The following is a 12,677-nucleotide window of genomic DNA, read 5'->3' as shown; positions in this document are numbered from 1 at the left end:
TAGCTCAATGCAGCAGAAGGTCAAACTGAGGCTCAGAGAAAAGTCACTCGCCCAGGGTCACATGGGTGGGGTAAGGACCCTATGGGTCCTGGATTATACCACCGCCTGCAGCCTACCAGTTGCTCTGAGTCATGCCTCCTCCAGACTCTCATTAAGCCTCATGGGACACTTGGCTATGCTCTGACACTTTCCACCTTGCCTGAAGCTGGGGTTGGGACTTAGGAACATTATCAAGGTGAGGGGTACTGGGTAGCTCCACTGCTGCTCAGGGCCCCAGCTCTGTGCACCTGCCACAGGTCTCACAGTGAGGCCCCTCTAATCGGATTTCAGCTGCTCACCGGTCCACGTAATGACATTCACTGCCCCTGGACCGAGCAGGACCCTGTTGGCTCCTGCGTACAGAAGCCTTTCTGTCCCCCGTTTCTTGTTTGTAGGGAACAGACTCCAGCCTCCATGACCTTCCTTGGGTTCCAAAGGGCAGATTTGAACAGCTGCTAGTAGGGAAGGGAAAGGATGAGGAGACAAGGGAGGAGCAGCCAAGAAACAACCTGAGGCAAGGTTTGAGGAACCAGAGAAGCTCATCAAGATTAGGAGGCCAGGGCTTCCCTGGTGGCACAGTGGTTAAGAATCCGCCTGCCAATGCAGGGGACATGGGTTTGAGCCCTGGTCTGGGAAGATCCCACATGCCACGGAGCAACTAAGCCCATGCGCCACAACTACTGAGCCTGCGTGCCGCAACTACTGAAGCCCACGTGCCTAGAGCCTGTGCTCCGCAACAAGAGAAGCCACCTCAATGAGAAGCCTGCACACCGCAATGAAGAGTAGCCCCTGCTCTCCGCAACTAAAGAAAGCCCGCGCGCAGCAATGAAGACCCAGTGCAGCCAAAAATAAATAAAAATAAATTAAAAAAAGAAAAAAAAAAAGATTAGGAGACCACCTGAGACAAGATTAAAGGAGTGCAGACCCTGCACACATCCTAATCTTATCAGCTACCCCACCCTTGAAAGATTGCTATAAAAAACTCACCAATTCCTCCCCAGTTGGGAGATAGTGTTTTGGTGCAGGAGCCTGCTGTGTCCCCCTTTGCCTGCCAAAGCAATAAAGCTATTCTCTTCTACTTCACCCAAAACCCTGTCTCCGAGATTCGATTCGGCACTGGTGCAGGGAGGCTGAGTTTTTGGCATCAAATTTGGCGCCCAACATGGGGCTGACTCGCGGACAGTCCTGGGGTGGGGGGGAAGGTTCCCTGGCTTGATTGGACGCTCCAAGATTTTCTCCATACCAGCCTCATTCAAGAGTGGAGGGCTGGAGAATTCCTTTAGAGGCCAGATCACCTGGGACCCTTGCCTGGGAAGGCTGAGCCCCAGTCATACCCCATTGGCCATCCTGGCAGCTGGAACTCCGAGGCGGGACTAGACAGTGGAAGAGTGGTCCCGCTAGGGACCACCCTAGCGGCTGCGGAGGCCATCTTTGCCTTGAGGACATTCCTCTCTTCCTCCTGCCTAGACCACCCTGGACTTCCTACTCCAAGGAATTATTTTGAGGAAGCAGAAAAGTAGCATTTGAGATGTCACGACACCTCGGCTAGCGTTTGGGGAAGTCCCCCAGCGTGTACTCCGAGGCCACTTTGACCCTGTCCATTTGGGGGAACCCTGGTTCCCATTTGGGGGATTCTCCATTCCAGGAAATCCCATTTGAGAGGTGCCGCTTGGGCAGAGGTCACGGGCTAAGTGGGACTTGGAAGCCCATTTGGTTTTGGTTTCTGTTTGGGTTTTTGGTTTCTTTGGTTTGAGGCTTCTGTTGCTGGCTAGGATTTTGGTTTGTTCTTGGTCTGAGCGTGAGTGTTCTTTCAATCAAACATGGGAAGTGCTTCTTCTTTGATTCCATCTGATAGTCCCCTGGGGAAAATTCTGGCAGACTGGTCAACCTATAGCTATCAACCTATGACTAAAAAGAATGAGATTCTATTGTAATTCTGTTTGGCCAATGTACATTCTTAAAAGTAAGGAGAGGTGGCCTTTGTATGGTAGCCTAAATTATTATTCTATTCTTCAGCTAGAATCGTTTTGTCACAGGAATGGAAAGGCTGGGAATTCTCTCCACTCCATACGGGCTAGCCGCTCCGGGCTTTCCAAGAGCCAACTCTGGGTTTGTTCTTTTTCAAGAACTGAGCCAATCTGTTTGGAAACCTTCGTCTGGGAGTGGAAGTATAATTTTTAAACTACACCTCCTCTGATTTTCTGTGTGGCCATAGCTTATCTGTCGTTTGTGCTTTTGTGTGTATTGTTTTGGGGTGAGCCACTCTGGCTTGCGCAGGGTGGCAAAATTCTGCCTGCTCATTGCGAGCCACTTTGAATTCTCTGTCTGGGAGTGGAAATGGAATCTTTGGGCTACACCTTGTCTGATCTTTTGTTTGTGGGACCATGTTTGTTGTTTGTATGTGTGTGTGTCAGTACCTGCACTGACCGGTTGAGACATCTGTCGTGAATAACAGGGCTCACGTGTGACAACAACATCAGTGTATCCTTCCCTACTGTGTGGGGCTTTGCCTGTGGAGGAATGTTGGTTGGGATTTTCCCTTTTGGACTAGCCTTGTTATAGGTGACCAGAGTTCTGTTCCATCTCTGTACACCCCCTAGGGTATTTTTACAAAACTGGGAGCTCTTCAGCTATGCTCCCATGAAAAGGAATTGGTATTTCTTTCCCCCTGTGCCTAGGTCCTCAGGAACACATGTTATCTAGACCATCTCTAGTTCCTGAGACTGAAGAAAAAGGGCAGGGGAAAGAAGGCCTTATTAAACTCAAGTGGAAAAACTGTGAGATCTCTGGTTCGGTCTTTATGTAGAAGTTAACTTGTAAATGAGCTCTGTTTAACTGACTTAAAAGTAAGAGCTTACAAGTTAAATCTAAATGTCTAAAAAATTGGCCAATATAAATTTTGGACCACACGATCTGGGAAATATTCAGTACTGAATTGATATCTGTTATTGAAGGTAGCTTAAGCTTGTTGGTTTAATTAATATAGACATGTCTTTAGAATCATCAGTGTTAAGTAAAGCAAATGAGGTTAAGAGTTTTTGGGTAAACTCTTTACGAATAAGTATTTTAGGAATGTCTACTTAAGAATAATCTCTCCAGATGCTTGGTAACTTAAAATTGTAGAGTTGTGCTAAATTAAGTTAAATGATGGAAGTTTATTGAATAGGTAGGCCATTTCCAAGTAAAATAAGATACTGAAACATTAATTACTGAATACTGGCTTCCCTTTGCAGAGAGACTAAAGGTATTTGGTGCCACCCTGTGATTCTGTATAAGAAAGCACATGTCTGGGACTTCCCTGGTGGTCCAGTGGTTAAGAGTCTACCTTCCAATGCAGGAGATGCGGGTTTGATCCCTGGTCGGGGAACTAAGATCCCACATGCTGTGGGGCAACCAACTAGGCCCGCATGCTCTGGAGCCCGCGTGCCACAACTAGAGAGAAGCCCCGTGTACTGCAATGAAGAGCACGCATGCCGCAACTAAGACCCGATGCAGCCATAAATAAATAAATGAATAAATGAATGAATGAATATTTAAAAAAAAGAAAGCACATGTCTTTGGAAATTATTGGTATTTATGTTTATCAATCTACAGAGTGCTGAAGACAATTCACGGTTGCTTAAGGGAAGTAGGTTGTGTGTTTTGAACAAAAGATGGTATGAGGAATGGCACTGCATTTTCCTAAGGAAAAAAAAAAAGTGATTTTTTGCCCTAGAGCCGGTTGATTTTGAATGGAAAAGAAAGGGGCAAAATATGTTTACAGAAAGTTGTAGAAGGTCTGCGGAAAAGGAAAAGGAAATTTATTTGGGTAAATGAATTTTGTTGGGAGTGGGCTGGGACAAGACTGGATTTGGTTTCTTCCTCTAAAGTTTTCTTGAAATACTGCTTTTGATAACAGCTTGTGAGTTCCTTTGCCTTTAAGTGATCTGCATTCATCTTTGTTTAACTGCATCCTTTAAGTCCTTCTGTCATTTATAGACAGTTATTGTACTCTGATGCTTTTGCAGAAGTGCTTCATCTTCAAGATTTATGTGAAGGACCTTTTGATAAATACAGGTCTCTCATAAATTTCGTATCATACCACTGAGCTGGGTCTACTGCTTAAGGCACATGTACAATGCTTGTGTGACAATTGGGTATAAATGATAAAATATATGTCCTATAAAGTGTTTCCTCATTAACATACCTCTGAGCTTGTTCACGATACCTGATCAGTTTTCCCCCAGTGTGGATTAACTAGGCAAATATAAAGGAGGCCTAACATGGTGGGATATGATCTACAACCAGGTCAAACAGCTGAATCACCCCGGCATTGAGGGACAGCTATTTTGATTATCAATGCTTTCTATTGAAAGATTTGCAATCAGAGGGAAAATGATGAAAAAAATCGGCATGTATTGAGGTGTGGGGAAGTCACTGGCTTATACATGGTTTAACTTTAAAAAAAGGCCTGTTTGGGCTTCCCTGGTGGCGCAGTGGTTGAGAATCCGCCTGCCAATGCAGGGGACAGGGGTTCGAGCCCTGGTCTGGGAAAATCCCACATGCCGCAGAGCAACTGGGCCCGTGAGCCACAACTACTGTGCCTGCGCGTCTGGAGCCTGTGCTCCGCAACAAGAGAGGCCGCGATGGTGAGGGGCCCGCACACCGCGATGAAGAGTGGCCCCCGCTCGCCGCAACTAGAGAAAGCCGTCGCACAGAAACGAAGACCCAACACAGCCAAAAATAAATAAGTAAAATTAAAAAAAAAAAGGCCTGTTTTGTAGCCTTTCAGTCAGACACGCATTGTACATCTGCTTTGACACTGAGGAGGGGAGTGCATTTGAAAGTCAAAATGGAGTAACTATGGTAAAACTAGTTGACCACTGTGTATGTGATTTCGGACATATTCCTGTATTGTTGCAAACTTGAATTTTCTGAGCTACATCAGACTTGGGATGCCACAAGGATTTAAAAACTCCCCCACCCTCTTCAACAAGATTTTGGCTAAAGATTTTGGCTAAAGAAAAAGTATCAGAAGTGACAAAAGCTCTTCTTAAGGACATTATTCCTAGGTATGGCCTTCCCTCTACTATTCAGAGTGACCATGGATCTGCTTTCATAGCAGAAATAACACAAACAGTAAATAAAGCTTTAGGTATAAAATGGAAACTTCACTCAGCATGGAGATGCCAATCTATAAGAAAGGCTAAGAAGATGAATCATACCCTGAAGAACTTTTGCTAAGCTATGCCAGGAAACTCATCTAAAATAGAACAAGGGCTTGCCGATTGCTCTCCTCCATATATGGGTGGCCCCTAGAAGCAGGCGAGGATTGAGCCCTTACGAAATTATATACAGGAGACCATTCTTGGCTCCTAAGAGTAAAGAAAGAAAAACAGTTCATGGTGCTGGGAAAGTTGGACAGCTGCATGTAAATCAATGAAGTTAGAACACACCCTCATACCATGCACAAAAATAAACTAAAAATGGCTTAAAGACTGAAACGTAAGACATGACACCATAAACTTCTAGAAGAGAGCATAGGCAAAACATTCTCTGACATAAATCGTACCAATGTTTTCTTAGGTCAGTCTCCCAAAACAAAAATAAACAAATGGGACCTAATGAAACTTACAAGCTTTTGCACAGCAAAGGAAACCACTCAAAAAATGAAAAGACAACCTACGGAATGGGAGAAAATATTTGCAAATGATGCAACAGACAAGAGTTAATCTCCAAAATATACAAACAGCTCATACAACTCAACAACAAAAAAACAAACAACCCAGGGAACTCCCTGGAGGTCCAGTGGTTAGGACTCTGCGCTTTCACTGCTGAGGGTGCGGGTTTCATCCCTGGTTGAGGACATAAGATCCTGCAAACTGCACAGTGCGGCCAAAAAACAAACAACAACAAAGAAAAAACAACAAAAAACCACCAATCAAAAAACAGGCAGGAGACCATAATAGACATTTCTCCAAAGAAAACATTTAGATGGCCAGTAGGCACATGAAAAGATGCTCAACATCACTAATTATTAGAGAAATGCAAATCAAAACTACAGTGAGGTACCACTTCACACCAGTCAGAATCCCCATCATTAAAAAGTCTACAAATAAAAAATGCTGGAGAGGGTGTGGAGAAAAGGGAATTCCACTCTTGGTGGGAATGCAAGTTGGTGCAGCCACTATGGAAAACAGTGTGGAGGTTCCTCAGAAAACTAAAAATAGAACTACCATATGATCCAGGAATCCCGATCCTGGGCATATACCCAGACAAAACTATAATTCAAAAAGATACATGCACCCCTATGTTCACAGCAGGACTATTCACAATAGCCAAGACATGGAAACAACCTAAATGTTCAACGGATGAATGGATAAAGAAGATGTGGTACACATATACAATGGAATACTACTCAGCCATAAAAAAGAATGAAATAATGCCATTTGCAGCAAACATGGATGCAACTAGAGATTATCATACTAAGTGAACTAAGTCAGAAGGACAAATACCATATATATCACTTATATGTGGAATCTAAAATAGGGCACAAATGAACCTATCTACAAAACAGAAACAGATTCGCAGACATAGAGAACAGATTTTTGGTTGCCGGGGGGAGGTGGGGAGGTGGGGAGGTGGGGAGGCAGAGGGATGGACTGGGAGTTTGGGGTTACTGGATGCAACTGTTACATTTAGAATGGATGAACAGGGACTTCCCTGGCAGTCCAGTGGTTAAGACTTTGCCTTTCAATGCAGAGGGTGTGGGTTTGATCCCTGGTCAGGGAGCTAAGATCCCACATGCCTCATGGCCAAAAATCAAAACATAAAACAGAAGCAATACTGTAACAAATCCCATAAAGACTCAAAAAAAGAAATGGTCCACATCAAAAAAAAAAAAATCTTAAAAAAAAAGAAGAATGGATAAACAACAAGGTCCTACTGTATAGCACAAGGAACTATATCCCATCTCCTGGGATAAACCATAATGGAAAAGACTATAAAAAAAATAATGTAGGGCTCCCCTGGTGGCGCTGTGGTTAAGAATCCGCCTGCCAATGCAGCGGACACGGGTTCGAGCCCTGGTCCAGAAAGATCCCACACGCCACGGAGCAACTAAGCCCGTGCGCCACAACTACTGAGCCTGCGCTCTAGAGCCCATGAGCCACAACTACTGAGCCCGCATGCCACAACTACTGAAGCCCACATGCCTAGAGCCCGTGCTTTGCAACAAGAGAAGCCACCACAATGAGAAGCCTGCATGCCACGACAAAGAGTAGCCCCCGCTCACTGCAACTAGAGAAAGACCGCGCACATCAGCGAAGACCCAATGCAGCTTAAAAAAAATATATATATATATATATATATGTGTATAACTGAGTCACTTTGCTGTATAACAGAAATTAGCACATTGTAAATCAACTATACTTCAAATAAATAAATAAAGCAGTATGTACAACAGATTGGTCAATTGTTAACCGCTATGCATGAATTTGTGTCTCACAGGTCTCCCCCTCGCCTGGAAGCTCCCTTTCATCCCTTCAAAGCAGGAGACAGGGTGCTGCTGAAAGTGTGGAAAGAACAAGAACCTGAGCAGCAGCTTGAAGAGAAATGGAAGGGACTCTATGATGTTCTTCTTACCACTCATACCTCTCTAAAATTGGATGGAGTAAAACCGTGGGTACATCACACTAGAGTAAAATGATCACCAGAGACTGACCAGCCACGCCTGCCTACAGCCAGCAAACAAGACTCCTAAGAAGTGGACATCTCACCCTTTGGGAAACCTTAAGTATTTGTTCCGACAAGTGGAATGAAGTTTTGTTTTCTTATTCTTTCTCATACCTTTTACTTTTCCCCACAAAACTATAGATTCATATGCTGATTCTCTTGATAATTCTAACTGCTGGATATGTGGTGAGCTTCCTATTTCCGGGTCTTCAGGATTGACCTGGTGAGTTTTCCCCCTTACAGGGAATTGTTTGCAAACAACTGGCTACAACAGCCCAGTTCCAGACTGGGTTTCCGATTTATTCTCCTGAATTTCTAAGGAAATGAGATCTACACCGTCTACTAAAGTTCCAGTTGTCACTCGTTTTACCTTTAACTTGGGCCTGTTGCACCAAAATGGCGGACTAAGGGATTGAGATCTTAATCATACAGGACTCCTTGGATCCAGGACTAGGAATTCAAGTATTTCTAATATTTCGTTCTTTTTCTTTAATAAATTTATTTACTTATTTATTTTTGGCTGTGTTGGGTCTTCGTTGATGTGTGCAGGCGTTCTCTCCTTGCAGCGAGCGGGGGCTACTCTTCATTGCAATGCACAGGCTTCTTATTGTGGTGGCTTCTCTTGTTGCGGAGCACGGGCTCTAGGTGTATGGGCTTCAGTAGTTGTGGCATGCAGGCTCAGTAGTTGTGGCTTGCAGGCTCTAGAGCTCAGGCTCAGTAGTTGTGGTGCATGGGCTTAGCTGCTCCGTGGCATGTGGGATCTTCCCGGGCCAGGGCTTGAACCTTTGTCCCCTGCATTGGCAGGCGGATTCTTAACCACTGCACCACCAGGGAAGCCTTCTAATATTTCTAATTCGGTATCTATGCCCCATTTCAGCAGAAAGTAGCCTGAGTGGCCATCACCCTGTACCCTGAAAGATTTGGGGAAAGATAAAATTGAAGCGGGGATTAAAACCGAGTCCCTCTGCCAAGTTTATGATTAACATTTCTATCCAAAACGCTTATTCCTTATCTTGTCCAACATCTGTTCTCAAGACTGAGGAGTATCAAAGAAAAGGGGGGAGTGAAACCAAGCAGGACCCTGTGGGGCTCCTGGGCACAGAAGCCTTTCTGTCCCTCATTTCTTGTTTGTAGGAAACAGACTCCAGCCTCCATGACCTTCCCTGGGTTCCAAAGGGCAGATTTGAACGTTTGTTAGTCGGGAAGGGAAAGGATGCAGAGACAAGGGAGGAGCAGCCACGAAACAACCTGAGGCAAGATTTGAGGAACCAGAGAAGCTCATCAAGATTAGGAGATCACCTGAGATGAGATTAAAGGAGTGCAGACCTTGCTCACACCCTAATCTTATCAGCAACCCCACCCTTGAACCATTGCTAGAAAAACTCACCAACTCCTCCTGGGTTGGGAGATAGTGTTTTGAGGCAGGAGCCTGCTGTGTCCCCCTTTGCCTGGCAAAGCAGTAAAGCCATTCTCTTCTACTTCACCTAAAACTCTGTCTCCGAGACTTGATTCAGCACTGGTGCACAGAGGCCGAGTTTTCAGCATCACCTCTAGGCAGGGAACATTGCTAATTATGACAGGTGGGACATGTGGTGGGTTCTGGGTCATTACCCAGGCTGCTCTCCTCTGAGGATACAGTCATAGCCACCCCAATCCCCTGGCTGCTCCCTAGGGGCTGAGGGTTCCCAGGCTTATCTACCTTGGTTTCCCCATCTGTGCAGTGGGGGAGGTGGATGGGGAAAGGGCACGGGCTTTGAGGTCAGAGAGAGCAGACCGAGCCCTCCCTCGCATGGCTGTGACCTCAGGAAAATTACCACACCTTACCTTTTGGGGCTCAGTTTCCTTGTCTCTAAAGGGGGAATAAAAATTGTATCAACCTACAAAATTAAAAAGAGGGTCATACAGAACGTGCTCTGGGCAGCATTCCCACCTGGACCCGTGGCAAATGTAGGATTAAATGGGCAATGCACCTCTGGAGCCCGCATTTCCCTGTCCCCAGTTTCCCTCAAGGAAACGGGTTGCAGGGAATCAGAGGGGAGCAGGCAGGACTAGGTGCACACACAGCACACTGCCTTGCAGGGGCTCCAGGTGGCCCTGTTCCTGAGACCTCTAGCCTGTGGCTGAGGCCCAAACAGCCCAGGCCTCCAGGGAATTAATTTTTGTCTCAAGACACAACAAGTTGTGATCTTGAAGCAGAAGCCCGTGACCATGGAGCAGACATTTGCCTCAAAGGTCCCTTTGGAACACAGGCTCCACACCCATCCCCTTTCCTTTGGAGACAAGTACAGAGTGTGGGTGGGGGAACAGGTGTGGCTGGTTCCTCTGGTGGCCCTTAGGCCTGGAAGAGCAGCTGCTTCAGATTCATGGGTGCAGATGGAACACTCCTCACCTGGGTGCACATGAGACACAGCTGACATCAGCTCTCTATGAAGCTGCTTCTGAGATGTCCCTTCCCACGGTCCTGAGTTCCTGGGTGCCATCTGTGACTCTCAGCACAAAGCCAAGTAGTTCCCCAGGAGGGCAGGGGTCTGCTTGGCTGTGCAGCCCCTTGCTGGCACTGAGTTCTGGCCAAATCCAGGCTTTCGCCTCTGCCCTTGAGGATATTCCCAGGGATGGACAACCCTCCCAGGAACAAAGCAGGATGGGGAAGCAGCCCACAGGCCTGGCCTCCTGACCCAGCTTCTAGACTGAGAAAACCATAGCTCTGGGGGCCAGAAGGCCCCAGTTTCTTCCATAGGTCTGTGGTGGTGCATGGGGCCAGGTGAGGAGATATGCCCCCCACCTGCACCAGCCTCCCAAATTCACTGGTCTCACTGTCCAGCCCCCACCTTCCAGGCCAACTCCTCCCAATGGCAGCCATGAGACTCACTTGTGGGGGCCATCCTCCCAGCTGCTGCTGGTGCCTTAGAGCCCACTCTAATCCCATGAGGTGATCACACTTATTCCTCCATCATCCAGAGGAAGAAACTGGAGTGCAGGGAGGTAAAGTCACTTGCTCCAAACCATCTAGCAATAGGCCATGGAGTTGAGATTTGAATTCAGGTCACCCTACCTGCCTCAATCACTTTGCCCCTCCGCCTAGCCTTCCAGTGTCACCACACTGAGGCTGGGGGGGAGGGGCTGGCCTGGGGCCTGGCTCCCTGGCAAAGTTTTGTCCACAGGCATCAGCATGTCTCAATGTGCAGAATCTCCCCCAAGAAAACCCAGCCAGAGGGGATAGTTAGGACCCAAGGGTGCAAGGCTGGTCCACCCTGGCACTCACTATGGCATCTTGGAAAAGACCTTGCCCTTATCACATCAAGAGGAGCTTGGGGGGTCTCTGTGAAGATCTGAAGATCCAAGTGGGCCCTGAGTGAGAAAGCCCACTAGACTTCCCTATGTCTCTCCCCCACACCTACAATGTAGGCTTCACAGGCTGTTCTACAGAGGGTCTTCTCGAGGCCCAGAGCAAAGACATCTCCTTAAACGGCACCCCATGTATGCCCTGTCCACTGGGTGGCAGGGATGGTCCTGATAGAGGCCCAAGAGCTTCAAAACCACCATTCCTCAGGGCTTATTCTGCCTTCAGCTCCTCAAAATGTGAGTCCTGTCCACCCACACTACTCCCAGGTCTCTACACAGCTGGAGTGGAAGCCCTCGTTCAGGCAGTTGGAATCTTCCAGACAGGACCACTTTGTCTTATCAGACGACAAAAGCTATGTCACTACCGGAAGGGCTCCTCCTGAAGTTGCCCTGTCCCTTCCTGGCCTCTTTCCGAGTCAGCACCACAACTCTGTGACAGAGGCCCCAGTACTGTGTTTGCCGATGTAAGACACTGAGGGTCCGAGAGGAAGAGGCTTGCTGAGCGCCCGAGAGGAAGAGGCTTGCTGAGCGCCACCCAGCTGGTCAGTGATAGGGCCAAGACCCAACCACATCTGTCTGCTAAAGAGGCAGGGCCCCAGAGACCAGAACAAATATCCAGCCCTCTGGCCTCACCAGGGCGCCCTGGGGCCTCATCTGCCCGTTTTGCAGAGGGAGAGAGGATAGAGTAAGTGCCCTGGCCAAGGAAGCAGCAACCCTTCTGGATTCCAGGGGACTTGGGCGACTTGGTGTCGTTTCTCCAAACAACGCCTTCCTCTGCTGGGCTGAGAGCGCGAGACTCCAGGGCGGAATCTAGAGGCGTCCGAAAAATCTAGTCGGCATCTTTTGAGTCGGGAGTCTCTAGGAGCCCGCTGCGGCCAGCGCCGCCGGCTGGCTGGCTTTGTCCCCAGTACTCCCGCCCCAACTAAGGGCCCCGAAGAGAACAAGGGGTTGGGGGCGTTTCCGCTTCGGCCTCCCAACAGGCGGGACCCTGAGGAAAGACGGCGGGGCCCGCCTTCCGGCGGCCGCTACAGGAACCCCGAGCTCCTGAACACTGAGCGGAGGAACAAACCACGCACCCGCCCGCCCCCGGGCGTCCCCAGAAGCCCCACCACGGCGCTTCCCCCGAGGAGCGGCGCCCGGGACGACTCGGGAGCGGTGCCCTGCAACTCGGTCCGTCGCCCAGGCTCGCGTGTGCCGCCGAGAGGGCTACACCCCCGGCGCTCCTCCCGCTCGGGCTCACCTACCGTGCACCAGTCTCCGCATGTCCTGGTATCGAGCCCACAGGTGTGCGCTGGGCTCGGCGCCGCCGGCGGGCGCCGAGGCAGGCGCAGAGCGCGGGGCGCCGGGGCAGTGGGCGCCGGGACCCGGGGGGCCGCAACCAGGGCAGGAGGGCGAGGACGAGGCGGCTCGCGGCCCGCCGTGGTCTCGGCGCGGCAGGTAGCGCCGAGCGGCTGCCCGCAGCCCCACACCCGCCATGCCCGCTGCGCGCCGCCCGCGCTGCCCTCAGCCCTCCGGCCCGTCCGCCGCCCTCCTACTCCGCGCCCGCCACCGTGGCCGCGTGCTCCTCACGGCGGCCGGCCAAT

At 48.9% G+C, this 12,677-nt stretch overlaps 1 protein-coding gene across 4 annotated transcripts in view; it reads right to left on the bottom strand.

The window, feature by feature from the left end:
* The window catches only part of NT5DC2 (5'-nucleotidase domain containing 2), a 17,501-nt gene extending 4,824 nt beyond the window's left edge, over window positions 1-12,677 (bottom strand). For 2 of the 4 annotated variants that reach the window (XM_007174745.3, XM_057554925.1), the window contains exon 1: window positions 12,339-12,671. In XM_007174745.3, the coding sequence (XP_007174807.3) occupies window positions 12,339-12,570 (232 nt within the window). In that variant the 5' untranslated portion in view covers window positions 12,571-12,671. Of the gene's footprint in view, window positions 1-12,338 lie in introns of all 4 variants that reach the window. The other 2 variants (XM_057554923.1, XM_057554924.1) reach the window with 2 other exon arrangements.

The sequence above is a fragment of the Balaenoptera acutorostrata genome, chromosome 10 (assembly GCF_949987535.1).
Source record: "Balaenoptera acutorostrata chromosome 10, mBalAcu1.1, whole genome shotgun sequence".
Taxonomy (NCBI): Eukaryota; Metazoa; Chordata; class Mammalia; order Artiodactyla; family Balaenopteridae; genus Balaenoptera; species Balaenoptera acutorostrata.
Note: the sequence above shows the minus strand (reverse complement) of the source record. Positions and strands in the feature narration are given on the sequence as shown.